Source organism: Cynara cardunculus, assembly GCF_001531365.2.
Source record: "Cynara cardunculus var. scolymus isolate 2C chromosome LG 17, CcrdV1, whole genome shotgun sequence".
NCBI classification, from domain to species: Eukaryota; Viridiplantae; Streptophyta; class Magnoliopsida; order Asterales; family Asteraceae; genus Cynara; species Cynara cardunculus.
The window spans coordinates 36,422,404-36,444,143 of NC_037544.1; the positions used below are offsets into that span (position 1 = coordinate 36,422,404).

The following is a 21,740-nucleotide window of genomic DNA, read 5'->3' on the forward strand; positions in this document are numbered from 1 at the left end:
AGGTGTTGTTTGACAGTTGCTGAATAGTTTTGTGCAGAATGATTAAGTGGTCAGAATGATTAAGGGGTTGTTTACCAAACACTTACCCGATAAGTGTTTATCCATAAAATTTAGCAATACTATTTACTTACTGGGTAAGATTTTGGTCCACCAAAACAACATCCTATGCAATAATTTACCTCGTAAGCACTTATCATGGTAAGAGTTGTTGCCCTCACTTCCCGGGTAAGACTCTTGGTCCTTGTTTGCCCTTATCGGATAAAATTATTGGTTTTTACCATATTCATCGAGTGAGGTTGTGTGACTTGATAAATGCTTACCCGGGTAAACATTTAGTAAACAGCCCCTAAGAGGCTCTCACGATATAGTGCAAAATGAAATATAATTGTTCGGTAATTGTTTACAATGAAATTAGGGTGCTGAATGGTTAAGTGAGGCCCATGATACAAAACCATTCAGAGGGTTTTAGAACCATTAAGAAATACTTTTTTTTCCCAAACAAGGTTCACCTTTTAGCCATTTAGAGACTGATTCTTAATGGAACTATTAAGAGGTAAACAAACAGTCCCTTAGTGTTTTTATGAACTTAGAAAAATATATGTATAATTTGTTGAAATAATGGATCGATTGGTTGAAATTTGAATCAAAGCATTGAACGAATCCAATCTGATCCAATGTATAGTAATATTCAATGGATGGAACCGATCTGATTCAATTATTCAGTTGATTGTATTGGATCAGATGGAGAAATTTAACAGCCAATGAATGATTGGATCAGATCGAATCCACGTAAATCTATTGGATTTCAACTGATGAACATTCCTATTAATTTCTACCATAAAGTACGAGAGACGAAAACAACAATAACTTGTAAACCATAAGAACGAAAACAACGATAAATTATAAATTATAAGAACGAAAACAACAATAAATTGTAAACCATAAAGTTGAAAATTGTAGTCTCAAAAGTATAGGGACTAAAAAAGAAAACAACAAACCATAGGGACTAAAAAAGTAATTTTACTATTTTCTCTTATCAAAGAGTTAAAACTAGCGGCGTGGAGGCCAAAGCACTATTAGGCGCACTATAGCAACAGCCAACATGTGTCCGGCGTATTAAAGAGACAACCACCGTTAACCGCCTTCCTCCGCTTGCATCTGAAGCAATACACATTGTGATACTCTATGTGAGGATTTAACGTGAAAATTTGGTGAAGAAACTTCTCGAACTTCTGATTACAGTGAGAACTGAAACTGCGATTTTGCTCTTCTGGATTTCTGTTTGAACGATCAGAAAAAATCGTTAGGTAAGCAGCTTGGATTTTGGTAATTTGCTTCAAATTTTTGCATGTATTTGATCGTTTGTTTGTAGGTTATCTGGTTTGTATGATATACGCTTGACGCAACGAAATAGTGATGTATAGTATGGTCGTAAGTTTGATGTTGCAGCGTGTTAGATCTAACTCCTCGTGTTGAGGTTATTGAATTTCGTGATATGTTTGAATGATGCGATGTTACATTCCGCACTCAAGTCGACGCCGATTTTGATCTCTGAGCTTATAACGAGTCATTAGTAGCAGATTAGCGACTTTGCACCATGGTTTTGTTGTTTGAGTGGTTATTCGGTGAGATTATTCCTTTTTGCCTGGGGCGGGCGCTGCTTTCAAGTTTAAAGTTCTGTGGATGATTTATCTTAATCACCATTACTTCTACTTTTTCTTTGAAGGTTTTTTTATCAGTGGTGTGATGTCCCAGCAACTGCTCCTACGTTTTGTTCAGTAAAGTTATATTTATTTCCAGAGTTGAATTTAAGAGTTTTATTGGTTATGGCATTCGTAATTTAGTGTTGTGAAGCTTAATTTTGTATATGGTGTTCTGTTTTAATGGGTATATTGGTTGATGACGTTTTGTTTTAATGGATTTGGTGACAGTGTCTTAGAGTTATCAGAGTTGCACAATCCAGAGTCAAGTTTGGACAGGTAGTGGCATGCAGGTGCAGGTACACCCACACGGTTCTGCCTCCATGTACAAGCGTGTGCCGTCCAAGGACAGCACAAATTCAGTTGACCTAGAAGATGATTCTGGTAACCCTCTGATTATTTATCGTATATTTCTGCTCCGATACGGATGCCTTTTGTTCTGTTAAAATGGTCATCATGAAGTTAATACTTGAACTTGTAAAAAGTTTTGTGAACTTAGGTGTTTACAAATAATACCTTTTATATTGCAAAAAGGTGAAGCTTCGGTTCTGTAATTTTGTTTTGCTGCATCTCAAAGGCGAAGATATGTCTTAATAATTGGACTATTGAATGTAGTTGGGTTTCAAATTTATTATGAGTATTCCACCATCATTAACTGCCACCACCTTCTGTATTCTTACTGTTGTACCTAGTTGTATACTTGGGAAGTTAATATTGTTTTAGTTATCGTCAATCGGATATTTCAAGTTCAACATTTGTTTTTTGGGTAACGAGGGAGTACAACTTGGGAAGCATTACAATTGTAAAATTAACTTGGAACAGAAAAAGAAAATATTGCTCCTTCAGATGTTTGGACCTTTTAAGTGGGATGTGTCATCTAGCACAAAAGCTTCTGGTAGATTTGTTGATTTGTCAAAAATCTATGAAAGTAAGAAGCTTAGGGGTTGTTAATGGATATATGTGACTACCATAAGAGGTTATCGTGCCAATTTAATTTCTAATTAACTGTTACTCGGGCAATAATTTGGAGTTTCATTATGCTGAAAATATTGTTTGTTCGTGTAGCACTTTTGCAGGATGGTATGGTCCAAGAATCTATGGATCCACCCTCAAGACGTTCTCTGCCTCATGTACTTGTGGCATCCATAGTTTCGTTCTTATTTGGCTACCATCTTGGGTTCGTTCTCAATCTAGATATCTCTTGTTTTCATTGCCCCCTTCACCTCAAGCAAAGTTATGAGCATCCTTGTATACGTGTTCCAAAAGAGTCTCGCCTTATATAATGCAAAACATAGTGGAGTAGTGGTTACTGGTAACTTAACAGAACATAACAAGATACAGATAGCTTGTCTATTCTCAAATGTTTTGCAGAGTATATTCGTAAAAAGGAGATATTAATTTACAACAAGATTGAATATAATCCACGTAGTAAGAAACTCAAAGTTTGTGATATGTAAACCATGTTCCTTTATATGCAGTGTGGTGAACGAACCGCTTGAAAGCATTGCCAATGATCTTGGTTTCAGCGGGAATAGCCTAGCTGAAGGTGTCTTCTCATTTTCACAGAACATTCATCCTCTGTTTTTCTGCTATCTGCATTTAAACTATATCTTACGAGCTTCTGTACATTGTAAATAAAGGTCTGGTGGTTAGCACATGTCTTGGTGGTGCCTTTCTTGGGTCTCTGTTCAGTGGTTATATTGCTGATGGAGTTGGGCGCCGCAGGTCCTTTCAGTTTTGTGCTTTGCCTATGATCATCGGTGCTTGCTGTAGGTAATAATATTTTCAAGAAAGTTTTACAAGTTTACTTTGCTAATCTAGATATCCATTATCTCATTCATAATTACGTCATTCATCCTGGTTCTAGACTAAGAAAGGTGATATAGAGCGAGTTTTAGAAGGATGACACATGCATCATCTTCAAGTTTAGTTTGTTGACTGCTAATTTTCACAGTATAATTTTTATCACTTGCCTTGGTATCTCATGTTTGCCTTTTTCAATTGCTGTCAGACCATGTGTTAAGGGATCTCTATTGCACATGCATAAGGAAGGTCTTCTTTTGTTATAATTGTGCACCTAATATAAAAGTCCTTTGGCACCTGCCAACAAAATAGTAATTAGGAGTGGTGGAGGAACTATCTATAATGAAATCTTACTCCACGGTTAGAGTGATCAATCTTGCTTTAGACTGGGACTCATGGGGTGAGCTGGGAGTCAGAGATAATATCTATTGCCAATAGTACACCAAGTCAGAGACAATGGTAAAATATACAAAATCAGTTAAGACGACATGATCTTTACAGCTCCGTTCTTCATCCAAGGGAACAAATGACACTTGTTTACATGACATCTAAAAGGATAACAGTCCTCAAGTATCAGCAACTAGTTTGTACAAATTTTATCTCAAAACTATCCAGGTAGTTTGTTTCTGTTCCTCTCTCCAGTTCTTCACTTGGACTCGTCTTTTTATCTTGGTATATAAGGTTGTATCACCTATCTGCTCTCTACTATCTTATCTATGGCTAAATGCCAACCATAGTGCCTACTTTGAGTAGTGGCCTCCTAAAATAGCAACTGATGTTGCTTTACCCTTCAAACTGAACATTTATGGAGGATGCTTAAGCTAAACTTAGAACATGCTTTCATCTTTCTGCTTTTAGTGCCTTAACTACATATGATTGGATTGAAACTATACGTGTTCTCTACTGGTGGTAGCTGTCTGTCCTCCGTTTCTTGTGTGGGTCCTGCATGAAGATCAAGTTTCCGTGTGCTATCTAGGTTTGTGTCTTGAGAACGCCTCCTTAATGGCAAGTTGATTGCATGAAAATCATTAGTGTCCTGGAGAATGTGGTCAAATTTGTCTGATAAGTAGTGGATGCATACAAAACGGGAAGTTGCATTTGAATGCTCATGCCTTCGTTATCATGGGACAAGAGGTTTATCTCATAGGACCACTGATACAGAAGTCAAACTTTAATACAGTTACAAGGAGGGTGAAGGGTGAAATTAAGCACTTAGAACCTGTTTGTGCAGTGCGGCCTACTATCTGTGAAACATGACTTCTGTTATGGACTTGATGCCACCTTATGGCAGATAGTATGGTGGATTGTGCTTACACATCACACATCCAATCAGGAAACTACTAGAAAGACATAAGAGATACTCTCTCCATCTGATAAAATGCAACGTTTCACCTAACACATGGTCTAATAAAAATATTTAACCATTATGTAAATGTCTAACATGCCCCTTAGTAAAGATGGAATAAAAAAAGCTTGTGGACAATAATCAAAGTTACTAAATTTAAGTATTGATTACCAAGGGGCAAAAAGTAAAGTTGGTTTAAAAACTCACCCAAAAAGGAAATATTGCATTTTTTTGGAAGTATCCCAATATAGGAAGGGTTGCATTTTTTTGCGACGAAGGGAGTATAATCTACATAACCAGTCTGCTCTTAAGTTAATGCAACCTTTTACCTGACAATGTGGTATTAATTGTGGTTGCACTCGAGGCCTTTGAGCAAGGAACTACAAACAGACACTGGTTATTGGTAAACTCCCTTAGGTGATCACTTCAAATTCAAAACATTTTTTAGTTTTATGCTCTCGACATATACAACTCAGTCAGCTACTCGGAGTTGATTCCATTGGGAGATTCAAAAAGTTTTATGAAGGCTGTCAGTTAGATTTGGCTCAAAACTTTAAGATCCTTCAGTTAGATATTATTGTTTAAAGAGACAATTCATGCATGATACATAGCGAATGAATGCAAGGGAAAAAGAAAAGAGAAAGGCCTGTTAATATAAGCTGTGAAGAACTATATCATTTATTTGTGATGCTTAATTTTATGTTATCTTTGACAACTCTTAGTTTTACATTAATTGACCTACAGATTGTTTACATCCTGCATGAACTTCAATTCTTTTGCTTAATCACTCATTTTGCATGCTCTCATGATGCCCTAACTCCTTATGAGGTCTGCTTTATCATATTTTTTCATCTGTGTATAGTCTTTTGTAGACATGCTAATATATACTTTTTCAGTGCAACAAGCAATAATTTGACAGGGATGCTACTTGGGAGGTTTCTTGTTGGAATTGGGTTGGGTATTGGTCCTCCTGTCGCATCTCTCTATATCACAGAGGTCAACCTGTCCTACCTTTTGTTTGGATATGGGTATCCTATGGGATCTTTAAAAATGCATCACTTATCAAATTCTTGTGATTTCTAGCAGGTTTCGCCTCCTTCTGTGCGTGGTACATATGGCAGCTTCATTCAAATTTCAACATGTTTAGGGTTAATGGGGGCTCTTTTGATAGGGATCCCTGTTAAGAGTATCCCAGGCTGGTAAGGAAATAATTGGATGCTACAATATATCTACAGATTTCTTTTGCTCTCTCTAATTTAGAAACTGTCGTAGATATTTTAGGGTCATAACTTGGACCTTTGTGCTCAGGTGGCGTATGTGCTTTTGGCTATCTACAATTCCATCCACAGTACTTGCTCTTGCTATGGTATTCTGTGCAGAAAGTCCACATTGGCTTTACAAGGTTTGTTGTTATCTTTATTTCTACTTTCACGCAATGGTTTATCTTTCTCCATTGTCCTCTATCGTTTCTTGTGTGGGTGGTGACTTTTATGGATGACCATGTTCATTAAAGACCATGCTCTTGTTTAATCCATTATCACGCTCATGGTAACGCATTTGTTATATGAGTAACATGTTCCATATGCATTCATATGAGCATATACATACACATGCACACATGCATATATATATATATATATATATATATAGAGAGAGAGAGAGAGAGAGAGAGAGAGAGAGAGAGAGAAAGAGACTTGTGATCACGTGAGACCAGCCTGTTTTCGTGAGACCCGTGAGACCACTCTTTTAAACTTGAAACTTCACAGCAGAACGTTGTGAAGGTAACCTTCTCAGTGTTTATGCTGTGAAGGTTTGGCTTTTTTTTACCTTTACAACTTTTTGCTGTGAAGTTTTCAAGTGTAAAAAAGTGGTCATGCGGGTCTCACGAAAACAAGCTGGTGTCACGTGAACCCAACCCTATATATATGTATGTATGTGTATCAATGTATATGTGTGTGTGCTTATATGTTTGTATGTATGTTTGAACACACACGAATATCAGAGGATTTTGTATGTTAGGGGACGTATACCAACCACCCTCACTTACCTTACCGGGTAAGATTCACGGCCATCAAAATAGTATAGTGTAAACGTCCCTTACCCAATAAGCGCTAACCGGGTAAGAGTCACCACCCACACTTACCGGGTAAGATTCTCAGTCTGCAAAACGGAACGGTAAGATTGTTGGTAAAGTCCATCATCTTTTTTCGGGTGTCTCTTACCCGGTAAGAGGCAATAAGTGTTTAGTTACCCGGAAAGAGGTAGTCAGTGTTTAGCAAGCAGCCCCTTACTCTATGCACATCATAGATCAGATGACCTACAAAGTTCCACCATACATCAAACAACTCATATATTAATAGCATATTACATGCTCATGCTTGAACCTGATGTGAAATTCCTCCTATGCTTGATAGAAAGGAAGAAATACTGAAGCAGAGGTCGAGTTCCAGAAACTTTTAGGGGCTACAAATGTCAGACCGGCAATGGCAGAGCTGTTGAAGTCGGACAGGGGGGATGAGAATGAGACTGTTGGGATTTCAGAACTGCTCTATGGGCGCCATTTTAGAGGTAACTGTGGATTTTGAGGGACTAATCCAGGGTTTACAAGCATGTACATATCTTCTACTCCCTCCATCCCAAATGGATGTCTACAATGAAAAAAAACATAAGAGTTCTAGGAAATGTGTAATTATTACACTTTTTAATTAACTAAAAGCCAATCATCAGTTCCCAACAATGGGTCGAATGGTATATCCGATACATAAAATGAGTTAATAGAAGAAGAGAGAAAGCTTTTATTGTGTCACTTAAGTTACATAGAAATTCCTAAGCCTCAATTGGTATTTTTTGTTTATCTCCTATTTTGCAAAAAAGAAATTCAGGTAAGTGTTTTTTTATGTACAATTCCTCAATATCTTGTTCATTCGCAACAAAATATTGTCTTTGTGCGTCGGTCAAAACACATGCTTTTTTGGGGGAGAGATACTATTTCAGCAATGGAGTCCCAAGTATCTAAGGGTTTTACACAAAGTGGTGACAAAACGTATAACTTGTGCAAATCTTTCCATTTTCCAAGTCGATCCAATCTATTCGTTCGTAAATCTATTTTCTTGATCGCCAACATTTGTGGAACACCTCTAACAGAGGGACAAATAGTCAATTTTGAAAGAACTTATTGTCAACAATAGAAGTAATGAATTTCTCCATCGTATATTACGGGTAAAATTGGAAAGTAGGCACTTCCTTTTGAAAGTGGACACTTATTTTGGGACAAACTAAAATATAAACACCGACACTTATTTTGAAAGGAGGGAGTATTTAGTTTTGTCTTAGGCTGCCCGCCACTGCTTCTGTTTTGTCCACCGCAAAATGCCTTGTTATTCACTTGTTCCTTTTGCAGTTGTTTTTATTGGATCAACCCTGTTTGCTTTACAACAGCTATCTGGCATAAATGCTGTATTTTATTTCTCTTCAACTGTATTTAGAAGTGCGGGAGTTTCGTCAAACCTTGCCAACGCCTTTGTGGGGATCGTTAATCTATTGGGTAATCAGCTCTCTCACCATCTCTCTTTGGCATTTAATTCATTGTTATCCTACTTGCTTTAATTATCAAGTATCACATGGTTTCTGACTTGAGAGTTGTTCAGGATCTATCATTGCGTTGCTTCTGATGGATAAACTTGGGAGGAAGGTTCTCCTTCTGTGGAGCTTCTTTGGCATGGTAATTTTCGTACATCTATAGTTGTTTTATGCATAATTAAATTGTTAATTGCATAATGAACATGCTAAGGAAGTAGGTGTACAGTTTTCTATAAATGTAGGTTATGTCAGTCCCTAACTGAAGGTCCAAAATAAACCATCTCCCTTGCCAGCCCCAAAATAACACCCTAACAAATGCGTCGGGAAACTATGGGGCAATGACCTCGATCCATGTCCTGTCATCATTCATGGGTCATTCAGTTAAATGATCTTCTGACAGTTTTTTCTTTTAAATCCATGACCTTTTTGACAAGTTTTGAGAATGCCACTGCATAACTGAAGAATGCATCTTTCATTTCGGTCCAGTGGTTGAATGACTTTCTCACAATTTTCTATTAAATCCATGACCTTTTGACACGTCTGAGAATGCCACTTCTATATACAAGAATGCCACTAATTTTATCCGAAGGTTATGTTGTTAATAAAAATCTTATATAAGGTTATTGAGCAAAATTGTCCTTTCATACTCAAGAATCCTAGAAACCTGTCAGAAGGTCATGGATTTAAAAAGGGTCATTTGGTTAAACAACATTCTAACTGTTCTGTTTAAATCCATGACCTTCTGACAGGTTTGAGAATACCACACTGCATATCAAAAGAATCCAACTTCTATATGCAAGAATGCCTAAAACCCTGTCAAAAGGTTTAGAGAATACTTGTCAGGAGGTCATTTAGCTATATTATCTCTTTAAAAGCACTTGTCAGGAGGTCAATTAGGGAAATAACCCCATTGTTCACACAGGAGACCAAGAACGATCCGGAGAAAATTCTCGTCCATGCGTTCCATTTTTAGAAACTATTTTCTAGCCTCTGCACTTGAGAACAACTCTTACCTTCTACCCTTCAACGTAAAATCAGGGTTAGTCATAAAATTTATTATACCATGACCTGTGATTTATCAATAGCAGCGAGTTTTGGCCGTATTTTCACCGGTTACCAATGGAAGCTGTAATACTTCTGCTGCAAATATATGCTACATATTGCCTTCTTTCAATCGAGCACATAATCTTTTTTTAGCATGCTACCTTGGGAGATTAGAGCTTGACCCTCCAAACCCTCACCAACATTATCAGAAACTCAATATCACCGTCTGTTTGTCTCCTATCAAAATGGTTTTCTAGGACCTGCAAGGTTTTTTGTACTGTGGAAGTATTTTAAATTGTAGTAATATATAGGGGCAGGTTCAATTGAGACCTGTTGATTTTTGGAGAACCTGGAAACCAACCATTCATGCTTTATTCATAATGAAAATACATGATATTGATAATGAATAATATTCATCATCATTCAGGGTTATTTATCATGAATAATAGTTGGTTCCCGATTTCTCAAAGTATTTATGGTTTTCATTTGAACTTTCTTATGTATTGAAAGAGGATGAGATCTCAGGCAAATATAACTTTCCTATGTATGTAGGGGGAATTCAAGCGAAAACTCAATATTTTGTGAGATCCGTGAGATCCAATCTCAACCACAAATCAAAGTTTAAATTAGGAATTTAATAGTTTTGGTAATTTTACTTGAAAATTTAAAATGGCATTGTAGGTATTTTTAAAAATCTTCTCTCTCCTCTCCCCTCCGACGTGAAAATTCCACTGTGATACCCACTGTATACACCTTGTGATACCCTAAGATACACGATGTAATACAAAGGAAACAGCGAAAATACACTCTGTTACTAGCATCAAAGATTCACAAATAACACACTGTGGAGAGTTATGAGTTTCCTATTTATGGGAGTTATGGGTTTTCTATTAAATGCGTTTATGAGTTGTCTTTTTTATTTCTAAATTACCCTTTTCTATTTATTTAATAAATAACATAATTATTTTAAATTTGGGACTCATGATTATCACACACACACACATTGAAAAACTCACACTCCTCGCCTTCGGTAAGACTTGAACCTTTGACCTCTAAGGAGGTTGGGCTCTACCAGTAACTCGGGTGCCTCTGGTCCTTGACCCTTTAGCTTGTAATAATATATCTGTGAAGTTGGTAAAAGTCGTTGAAGGAATTCTCTAAAATCATGTGCTTTTACGTTGATTATTTTAGGCTATATCTACAGTCTTTCAAGTAGTTGCAGCCGGCCTGTTTGCATCAACATCTGGAGCTCTGTATCTCTCCGTCAGTGGCATGCTAATGTAAGATTCGATCCCTTTGTGTTTTACACTCATCTATGCTCCAGATGATGAAAATCTGTCGAGATTTAATTTTCTAGGAATGGTCCTGGCGGTTTAGATATAGATGAGCTGGCTTGTTAGAAAGCTTGGTGAGCAGGAGCCAAGTTCTAGCCTAGTTATGCTGGGGCTTGGCAGCCAGCAACCGTAAATAAGCCGAGCTTATCCAATAGACTTCAGCAAGCTATGGTTCGGGTGGATTTCCTTAAATAGATCCTCATTGTTATTACTCCCTTCGCCCAAAATAAATTATCACACTTTTTAATTAACTAAATGACAAGTTTACCCTTAATAAATTGAGTAATGATTTCTTCATCTCATAATTAAGGGTACAAGTTACAATCAAGAGCAATCAGATTTTTAATGCTGTGAAAAAGAAATGAAATAGAAAAGATACAAAATGAATGACTAAAAGAAAATCCGAACTATAAAACCAAGGATACTGATATCTTGGCAACATTTCGAGTAACTCCTCAACCTGAAGTTCTGCCTGCCCATAGTTAAGGGTAGAAATGGAAAAGACGTTATTTTTTAATTTGGAGACATCTGTTTATTAGAGCTTAATGAACTTAACATGACTCGTTTTATTCGGTTACCTATACATGACTGTTTGGTAGCGGCTTAATGATAGAGAAAGTGCTTATTCAGTAAGCTTTTAGGGGAGAGCTTTATGCAGAAAGCCAAGTTTTTTTTCCAAACCTGTCACTGTCAATTAAAAAACTCGCCCCTTCCATCTAAGAAAAACCCTCCCAAACAAGAACCTTCTCACAATCTATACAAATAGATTAATCTACACAGACAGCTTTATCCATATAGGACTTGATGGAAAACCAACGAACTAAAATATAATTGTGGACATTTAGTTAAGACAGAGGGAGTATATGATTATAAGAGAAACGGATGTAAAATGTAGGAAGCTTTTGTGCAGGTTTGTGTTTTGTTTTGCTGTTGGAGTTGGTCCTGTTCCTGGTCTCCTCCTCTCGGAAATCTTTCCAAGCAGAATAAGAGCAAAAGCTATGGCCTTTTGTATGTCAGTTCACTGGGTAATATACACTCAAAACCCAATATTTTTCAGTTTTAGTAATTTGATTGCAGTTAAAATGCATCAAAATGCAACGAAGTTTGCCTTGGTTTCTATTTTACCTAACGATGATATTTTTTCTTAGTTAGTGTAACAAACGTTCAAATCTTCATATTTCATACCTATTTTGACCGGGAAACGTTAGATCTTGTAACTTGATGATCTTGATGCCAAGTTATCAAAATCATCACGTGTCATGTAAGCTGAAAACCCATTTATCGGGTAAAATGGCTACGAAATAGAGAAGTAAACGTTTGTTACACTAATCGAGGAAAAAATCATGGTTACACGATAGGAACTAGCGGAAAGTCCAAATTCGGACCATAAACCTTTTGAGAGTTGTAAGAAGCAGTCTATACATTGATGCATATACACTATCAAAATATGAATACATCAATTAGGCGGAGGGATCAATTGCAAGCCAAGCAATTTGTATAAACCTCATTCACCCAATCATAATTTTTCTTTTCTTTTTTCCACTTTTTTTAATGAGGGTTGATTAGTCATTTTTACTGTGGAGGGCCGTTAATTATGGACATTATATTAATTTTAGAAAACAAATTTCATCAAAATGAGAAACAAATTAAACAATTTCATTTTTACATAGAAACAAAAATATATGAAACAGTTTCTTCAAGAAACGAATTATATGAAACAATTTTATTAAATTGAACAGTGAAATCGACGGTTTGTACAGATGACTTAGTTTGCATTTGATCCCTCCCCTATCAATTAGTATATTCTTCAATGCATATGTATCATATAGGTTGGGTTCCGGTGAGAAAAGAAGTTATAGTGAAAAGAATTAGAAGTTATCTCTACCCTTGGATCAATTCTAATTGAATGTCAACACTAATGAGGTGCATCGAGATGCACCAGATCAATTCCCTTCTAAAGCGCCATTCATGGGTGGGCATGAGATTAAAAGTGATCAAGTGTTCAGATCTCTTATGATTCTCACCATAACTTCCCTTCTCACACGATCCTTCGCCTTGGTACATATATTCACCAAAATCTGTGTAGTGTATACGCCTATGCTTACAATGCATATACCGGTTCTCAAGATATTAATGGTTATCATTTGATGCATAATTTTGCCCTTCGATAGCCAAAGATTTCTTTAACGACTTGTTGGCATGTGTTGATGAATCTACTTACTAGGTGTTCAATTTCATGGTCGGATTATTGTTCCTACGGTTGCTGGAGGTAATGGGGCCGCAGCTGCTGTACTCGATGCTGGGTACGTTTTGTTTGGTGGGGGTGGTTTTTGTAAAACGAAACGTGATGGAAACCAAAGGAAAAACGCTTCAAGAAATCGAGATAGCTCTTCTTCCACAACAATAGAACAAATGTAAATCGATCATCATAGTGTTGCTTGTTGCTAATCCGGAACAGCCAACCGAGGCCGTTGATGCGATTCTAGTATTTACGGAAACGACCCCTCTACCCAGATGCGGAGTCGGTGTATATCTTATCATCGGATTCTACTTCTGTGTGGGATATATGAAGTTTGTTTGGTTTACTCGAGCTTATTATGTTGTTGGGAAGATGCTGTATGTAAAATAAAGAAGCTTTGGTATACATGTGTGTGTAATTCCGGATTTATTTATTTCCCGTGGTTTGTTAAAAAATACGACTTCCGTTCATCTGCTTTCGAGACTATGGTTTTCGTGCCGTTTTCGTCTTTGAGGCTAACTTAGCAATTTTCATGTTAAAAATCTTAAAAGGAGTTTATACCAAAATTTAAACCGGACAAAGTACCGTAAATATAAAATTAAGTTTACTAGGAATATAAATGAAGGTTTTGAAAGTAGGTTATTTAAAAAAAAATTGAAGTAAAATATGTTGTATTTAAGGGGTGATTTGGCAGTTGTTGAATGGTTTGGTATAGAATGATTAATACTCTCATGATATCGTGCAAAATGAAATATAATTGTTTACAATGGAATTAGGGTGCTTTATGGTTAGGGGATGTCCATGATACAAAATCTTTCAGAAGATTTTAGAACCATTAAGAGATAGATTTTTTTTTATCAAACAAGATTTACCTATTAACGATTCAGACACCATTTCTTAATTGAACTATTGAGGGGTAAACAAACATCCACTACTCAGATAAACAACTAATCTCTGGCAAAAGTTGATACCAACAGACACCGAAACTACCACCCACTTAGCAGTCAAGACATGCCTCAATAGCCAATGTGGAGATCACTAACCCACCAATTAATGAAGAGACTGTTTACCAAATGTTTTTTTAGATAAGTGCTTATGTGATCACTTATATTTAGTTTACCGATGTAACATGGTAATCTATAATTTTACCTGGTAAAAGTGATGACGAGAGTTCTATCCAGTAACTAAGGGTGATGACTTTTATCTGGTTAACGTTTACCGAATAAATTATTGTATACGATACCGTTTTGATTGAACTCTTGTAACTCTCAAGAATCAACATATCCAATTGATGTATTTAGAAATCCTCCTTATTAGTTGATTCGCGCACCATGCTTGCCTGTTGTAGGTATCTTTTATAACTTCTATATCTCTCTTGTCGTAGAAAAGTCCCGCATCTTTATAGTTACAGGTCACAGTTTGTTTTTGTTTTTTTTCTTTTGAGTGAACGTGGTACTGGTTTTGTGAACCATCCCAACGGTAGAGGCGTAGGTGTAATTCATATGAAGGAGGTCCCTACTTCTCTGCCAATGACATGCATGTTGTGTTGATTTACCTCTTCCATGATGACCGTGGGACTAGTACACTGGTACAGAAGGTCCCCTTCAAAAAGTGGCATCTACCCGTTTTGGTACCCGACTATTTGACCCGATTGGATCCACAAAGTATGAAATCGTCACATCCACTTGAATCAGACAAAACAGAGAAATTAACATCACCCAAATATTTCGATACACCAATGGTATGAAGCATGAAGATTTTGGGATTTCTTTAGCAGCTTAATGAACTTAACGATACTCGCAACTTCTTTATTTCAGTCCTTCCACCCTCTCGTAAATATTTTATCTTTAATTTACATTAAAAAAAAAGCCAAGCCAAAATCAGTATACGCAGACCTGTCCGCTACCTCAAAGAATAAAGCAGTTGTTTCCGCGAAGACAATTTACAGAAAAAATGAAAAACAACAACAAATTACGTTCATACCCATGGTCACCTGGGTTAAGAGAACTGAATAGAAAAGTCACCACCGGTTCTTCTCGTGATATCGAAACCGCCAAAATCGTCAAAGTCGGAATCTGAATCCATTTCTCGATGATCACCCCATTCGCCGGACCCAGATGAACCGTTGTCTTCACCGTGGTTCGAAGATGGAACCCTCAGCTCGGATACCGGAACCGGTAACGGCTCTTCGTTTAGATACTTGTCATGAAGCAGTTCCATTGCCGTGGCTCGACCGGCTGGATCAAAACAAAGTAGCTTTTTCGCAAGAAGGATCTCATCTTGCGATCGGTTCGGAAGGCACGAGTCTAAACCACTCGGGTTTTCCACTTTCGAAAATGAAATTATACGGAAATCGGGAAGTTGTACACAACCAGGCCACACTTCCTCACTTAAGTTACCTAAAACAGTGAAGATTCTGCTCAGCTGATCGATATCCGAAGATCCTGGAAAGACCGGTTCCAAAGTGAAAAGCTCTGCGATAATGCAGCCAAGAGACCATAAATCAATTTCAGCCCCATAGTTTGTTGATCCAAAAAGAAGCTCGGGTGCTCTAAACCAACGGGTCCCAACACAAGATGTTAAAAGGGCAGATTCGTCATTTCCACCAGCCTCGTTAGCCTCATAAGAGTAGTTACTCTTGAAGAAGTCTTCTTCTACATCGCTCGTTGTGCACGTTGCGAGACAAGATGTATCTACATCAGGTATGTTTGTTTCCTTGTCGACTTCATCAAAAGTGTCTTTGGTTTTGAACTCATCAGACGTTCCATATTCCTCTATGGTCCCGAGAGGTCCTTCCATAAGATTCACACGACTTTCTTGACCGACATTTTCGGGCTTGACTTGTTGATATACGGACGACTCGTGGCCCTGTGGCTGTGTGTGGTCATTAATGGAAACAAATCCAGGTGCTAGGCGTATCCGAGCCTGTGGGAATGAAACATACGAGTGAATAAAAGCAATTTATATTCAAGCAAAACGGAAATGCAAATACGGAGATTGGCATGCAGCCATACACTTAGACGTACGATTAAACACCGAACCAAACCAAACCAGCGCGGTGGGGGCCCGGGAAGGTAGAATGTACGCTGACATGACCTCTACTTAACAGAATGGATCGGTTGTTTCCGTGAAGATCCCCGGCTCATGAAATATGTGTGAAACAAACTTGCTCAACCAATGAGCGGCAATAGAACTTGAAAAAAAAGAAAAACGGTGCTAAAAATGAAAAACTACTTGGAGGCTGTTTGGTTGGTTTTCCATTAAAGAGGCTGTTTGGTTGGTTTTCCATTAAGTTCTATATGAATAAAGTTGTCGTGTGGAGTAATCTGTCTGTTTAGATAGAAAGGTTTTTGTTTGAGAGAGTTTTTTCATATACGGAATGAGCGTGTTCTTTAATTGGGAGGGGTAGGTTTGGAAAAAGAAACTCGGCTTTCTTCATATAGCTCCCCCTAGAAGCTTACTGAATAAGCCACTTTCTATCATCAAGCCACTACGAAACAGTCATGTACAGCAGACCGAATAAGCTGTGAGCCCTATTAAGCTCATCAAGCTGCTAATAAACAGACCCTTAGAAACAGGTACACGAAAACGTAACCAAGAAGCAAGCAAACGACTTAGACACACGAGAAATGGGGTGGCATGGGTCAAGGAGAAGTTGATGCAACACCATTTCAGGTGGTTTGGCCATATCTCCAACATAGACATTAACATGCACCAAATAAAGAGGACAGTTGTACACTTGTACTACAAGAATGAGATCGTTAGGGATCGGCCAAAGACTAATGTGGGGAGATATTGAAAGAAAGATTTGCATGGGTTCAACCAATGATATCGCCTCAGATAGGACTTAGGAGTGAGTGGAAGAACATCGTTCATGTCCGAGAACCCAATAGGGGGTCCACTTTATGTTTACTTGTGGTTTGAAGTGTTTTTGTTCCAGTTCCATTTTGAACTTATAGCAACTAGTTTGGGATGAAAGGCTAGTCATATTCTTTAAGCAAATTTCATTAACTGAGCCCTTAAATACAACTTACATGAAAATATTGCAAGGTTTCCCGGCAAGAGATCCAAACACCCATAATCCTTTGAAATGCAAGATGTAGACTTGCAAAGATCTAAAATTTATATCATTTGAACTTCTTGGAATGACCATCACAATTAACATGCTTCTGGTCATGGTCGAGTCAGATGACATAGGGGAATCCTAGTTCACGTCCATAACTCGTACGAGATAAACATGAATTCTCATACTTTATCATGATAACAATCTCACTATCAAGACAAACCCATGCTTGCATCAATTGCAAATAGCAACAAGGAGTCATTTGCAAGTGAATCTTTATGTCAAACTTAGTTCAGTGTGAAGCACTTTGTTACATAACCAAGTTAAAACTACCACAGGTAAATTCTATTTATATCAACTTCACAATCTACTCCATTATTCACTATTATCAACAAAATCAAACAGACTCCTTTTTCTTCAGCAACTTAACTCTACTTTACATCAAAATATTTTTGCATTTTGAATTCAAAAAGCACCTTTTTAATTCTTAGAAATATTGAAGAAAGACGTTTTTTATCAACTTGAAGCGGTACAAAAACAAAGTTACTTCTCATGGAAGAACATGACTACTTCATTGTCTTTAAAAAGGTTCAAGTCTGGAATTCCTCTAGACTTAAAATGACACTAAAGATAGGTTAATAGATTAGTTAGATGAACATAAAATGATGCACATATCTCTGAGTAGTTAGGCAAATTGTTGCACAATGAACTAAGTTTCACATAAGGTTCACTTGCGAATGATTGAGTGTTGCTAATTGTAATTGTGCAAGCATAGATTTTCCTTGATGAGTTGATGGTGGCAATTACTATCATGATGAAGTATGTGAGATCATATTTATATCGTACGAGTAATTCAGTGAACTAGATACCCTAAGCTATCCTATAGAAGTGATTATGACTTGAAAGCATGTTAATTGTGAAAGTCATGATATAAATTTTAGACCTTGCAAGTTGGCATCTTACATTTATAAGGATTATGGGTGCATGTAGTGAATTAGTGATTTTCAGCCTTTTCATATAAGTTGTATTCGACTTTTTGAGGGTTTTGATTGATGAGATTTTCTTAAAGTATGTGACAAGTCTTTCATCCCAAACTATTTGCTACAGATTAGAAATGAAATTGAAACACAAACATGAAGTGAACCACAAGTAAACATGAAGTGAACCCCGATAAGGTTATGGGGCATGAACAGTGTCCTTATAATTTAAGGCTAGAGACTTGATTATACACAACTCATGCAAAAAAAAAAAAAAAAAAAAATCTACTACCTCTCCACATTAGTCTTGGCTGGTCTCTACTTCTCCTGACCTCATTTTGCAGTGAAGTTTTAAAAATTTGGGCTATTTTGCCGAATTCCTTAGCACTTACCCACCTCTTCCAATTTAAGTAACAATATTCTTGAATCATCATAACTACTTCTCCTCTTTTCTATTTGGTGCATTATAAAGTCTATGTTAGAGATGGCCAAACCACCTCCAATGCTGTTGTATCAACTTCTCCTCGATGGTTGTATATCCTCGTATCTGATCTTATGTCTAAGTGTATGCACATAGGTTGATTCACCATCTTACACACCAAGATTCCTAGGAACTATTTTTCTATAATCCAACTAATCTTTTACAAACTGTTTACTAAACTCTTACAGGGTAAGTACTTATCGAGTGTCACTCTACCTAACCACCTAACCAGTGAGTATGACAATGATCGAGAATCTTACCCAACAAGAGGAATAGCAGACCAAAAATCTTACCCCGCAAGGGAGAATCGAGTAAGCACTTACCAGTAAAAGATGCTTACTAACAATCCATCTCGATGGTCGAGGATATTACACGATAAGGTGAGGGTGGAGTGTGGAGTGTAACAGCCCAAGCCAACCGTACCAGATATTGTCCAATTTGTCTACAAACCCAGACTCACGGTTTTAAAACACATATTGTAGAGGGTAAAGAAGGTATCAAGTCCCTTAGAAAACCTTAGTTCCACTCTCCAACCGATGTGGGATCTTACAATCCACCCCTTAGAGCCCAACGTCCATTGCTTGGTTCCCGGCTCTCATACCATTTGTAACACCTCAAAGCCCAAAGCCAGGAGTAACATGTTGGCCCGATAACTTCGAATTTAAAACCATGGTAGAAGTGATCGACTTGCAAGGAGCTCACAAATCTTATTTTCTAAAGAGTTTATTACATGAAGACCGGTGACTATTGCTGGTAATCGCTTACCCGATAAAATATTTGATAAAATCTGTGAAATATCGGCTAAAACACATTCTCATGATATCATAAAGCAGTAAGATAATCACCTGGCCGAAATCAGCTAACTTGAGTACACCATCAGCTGAAATCAACAAATTCGAGGGTTTCAAATCACGATGAATAATTGAACTCCGATGACAAGCATCCACCGCCAATAAAATCTGAATAATCCACCTCTTGATCTCGCCGACGCTCAATCCTTCCCGTTCCTTCTTCGCCATTCGAATCACCGACGACAAATCCGTCGGCAGGTACTCGAGAACAAGCACGGCATCTTCGTCCTCGCTCCAAAAGTACTCGTGCAATACGACGACGTTGGGTGAATGTTGCAGAGTTTGAAGCGCTTCGATCTCGCGAAAAGCGGATTGGTAATCATGAACTTCCTTCAATGCGACGGGAAGGTCATCGGAGAGACGGCGAGCTTTGTAGACGTCGGAGTAGGCGCCGGATCCAACTCGGGTTTGGATCTCGTACTTGGAGGTAATTTCACGGCGGGTATGGATGCTCCAGCTCTTGGTCGTCGATGGCGGAATTGGATCCATTTGATCTTCCGATTGTTCGTTTTTTAGGGTTTTCAATTTTGCTGCTTTTTTTCCTCTTCGCTACGAGGAAGAAGATGATATACGATTTGCACGTGAGAAACCAATATTCCATTTTTTATATTTAACAAATAAATGATAACAACATTTAAATTTGAAAATTTAATTAAAATAATCATTTTTAAATGTTATTTTATTTTTATCTGTTAACTAATTCTCATCTAATTAGAACTGTAAACGAACCGAACAAACACGAACAGAGGCTTGCTCATGTTCATTCGTTTAACTTAACGAAACAAACGAACGAACATGAACGATAAACAAACGAAAATCTTTGAGTTTGTGTTCGTTCTTTAGAAATCAGATGTGTTCGTTTATGTTCGTTCGTTAACATGCTGAACGAATGTAAATGAACGAACGAGCTAAACGAACATAAACGAACGGACTAAACAAACATAAATAAATATTATTTAAATTCAAAGTAAATAAATAAAATATAATATATTAAATTTAATATATAAACGGACAAATATAAACGAACAGTAAATGAACTAACGTTCACGAACATAAATGAACGAACGAGGCACTTGTTCATGCTCGTTCGTTTAACTAAACAAACAAAAAAAATTGTTCATGTTCGTCCATTTATTAAATAAACGAACTTCTCACCGAACGGTTTGCTAAACGTTCAGTTCATTTACAACCCTACTCCTAATATTTCACAAATGTCACTATATCCATAAGGGACACCTTCTCAGTTTAAGTCGGGACCTATATCTATTTTACATATTTAGTCCATGCACCTGAGGATCTGGTTCAAAAACTTTCTTTTTTTTACACTTTGACCCCTCTGTAAATCATGAACCAACTACTTACGGAGGTAGTGACATTTTACTGATTTCAACAGAGAAATGGCTAAAATATGAAACCACAAGCCGAAAATGACAATTTTAATTAATTTCCCTCTAAATTTACCAAGAGGATCTTCAATAATTCTCAGTATCATTATCTAAAATGGAGAAAATAGGGTTTTCATTATCTGTTTTGTTCAAACAGATTCTTTATATCACTGTTTTATTGAATTCTACCAATGAGGCTAAATTGTTATTATTTTATATAAATTCTTTTTAAAATAATAAATATGTTAGAGTTAAATGTAATTTTATCTACGGATTTTGACTTTTGATTTTCTATTTTAAATAAATTATAGATATTCTACTGGAGATACTGTTATTTGTTCGTAAATAATTACAAGAAAATTGCTTAGAATAAGGTAAATAATTTCTTTCTAATTCACTTTTTACCAAAATATTGACGAGATTTTATCAGTGTTCATCTCGCAACTTATGAAATGTGTTTTTATGAATTAAATACGATTTTAGTGGGATCGGCTTACAAAATAATATATGTAGCTTGCGAAATCTTAATTATTTTAGGATAATTGAAAAAAAATGGGGTAAAAGGACTAAGGGGTTGTTTGTTTACCTGTTAATAGTTCCATTAAGAGACAACCTCTTAATCATTAATAAGGTGAATCTTGTTTGACAAAAACAAAGTCTGTCTCTTTATGGTTCCAAAACCCTCTGAATGATTTTGTATCATGGGAATTTCTTAACCATTCAGCGCCCTAATTTCATTGTAAATAATTATATTTCATTTTGCACTATATCATGAGAGCCTCTTAATCATTCGGACTACTTAATTATTCTGCATCAAACCATTCAACAACTGTCAACAGCCCCTAAAGAGTTGTTTTTTACCTATTAATAGTTTCATTAAGAGGCAACCTCTGAATCATTAATAAGTAAATTTTGTTTGGCAAACAAAGTCTGTCTCTT

At 36.9% G+C, this 21,740-nt stretch overlaps 2 protein-coding genes across 4 annotated transcripts; one reads left to right on the top strand and one right to left on the bottom strand.

Annotated features, from left to right (window-relative positions):
- Positions 1-1,100: 1,100 nt before the first annotated feature.
- On the top strand, positions 1,101-13,514 carry LOC112500148 (probable plastidic glucose transporter 2). 3 transcript variants are annotated; one of them, XM_025103473.1, is made up of 15 exons: positions 1,101-1,307; positions 1,727-1,783; positions 1,932-2,084; positions 2,766-2,877; positions 3,179-3,246; positions 3,341-3,473; positions 5,745-5,844; positions 5,935-6,047; positions 6,157-6,250; positions 7,263-7,416; positions 8,249-8,392; positions 8,496-8,569; positions 10,663-10,751; positions 11,716-11,830; positions 13,030-13,212. In XM_025103473.1, exons 3-15 carry the CDS (start codon positions 1,988-1,990, stop codon positions 13,210-13,212), a joined length of 1,476 nt encoding a protein of 491 aa, XP_024959241.1. In that variant the 5' UTR covers positions 1,101-1,307; positions 1,727-1,783; positions 1,932-1,987. The 3 variants fall into 3 exon arrangements, with proteins under 3 accessions (XP_024959241.1, XP_024959242.1, XP_024959240.1); XM_025103474.1 differs by lacking the exon at positions 1,727-1,783 and having other exon boundaries at positions 2,000-2,084; XM_025103472.1 differs by lacking the exon at positions 1,727-1,783 and having other exon boundaries at positions 1,151-1,307; positions 13,030-13,514.
- Positions 13,515-14,813: 1,299 nt separating this feature from the next.
- LOC112501143 (cyclin-dependent kinase F-1) lies at positions 14,814-19,990 on the bottom strand. Its single transcript, XM_025104813.1, has 2 exons — positions 19,411-19,990; positions 14,814-15,969 (listed from the first exon to the last, which is right to left on the bottom strand). Exons 1-2 carry the CDS (start codon positions 19,903-19,905, stop codon positions 15,043-15,045), a joined length of 1,422 nt encoding a protein of 473 aa, XP_024960581.1. The 5' UTR covers positions 19,906-19,990; the 3' UTR covers positions 14,814-15,042.
- Positions 19,991-21,740: the final 1,750 nt, after the last annotated feature.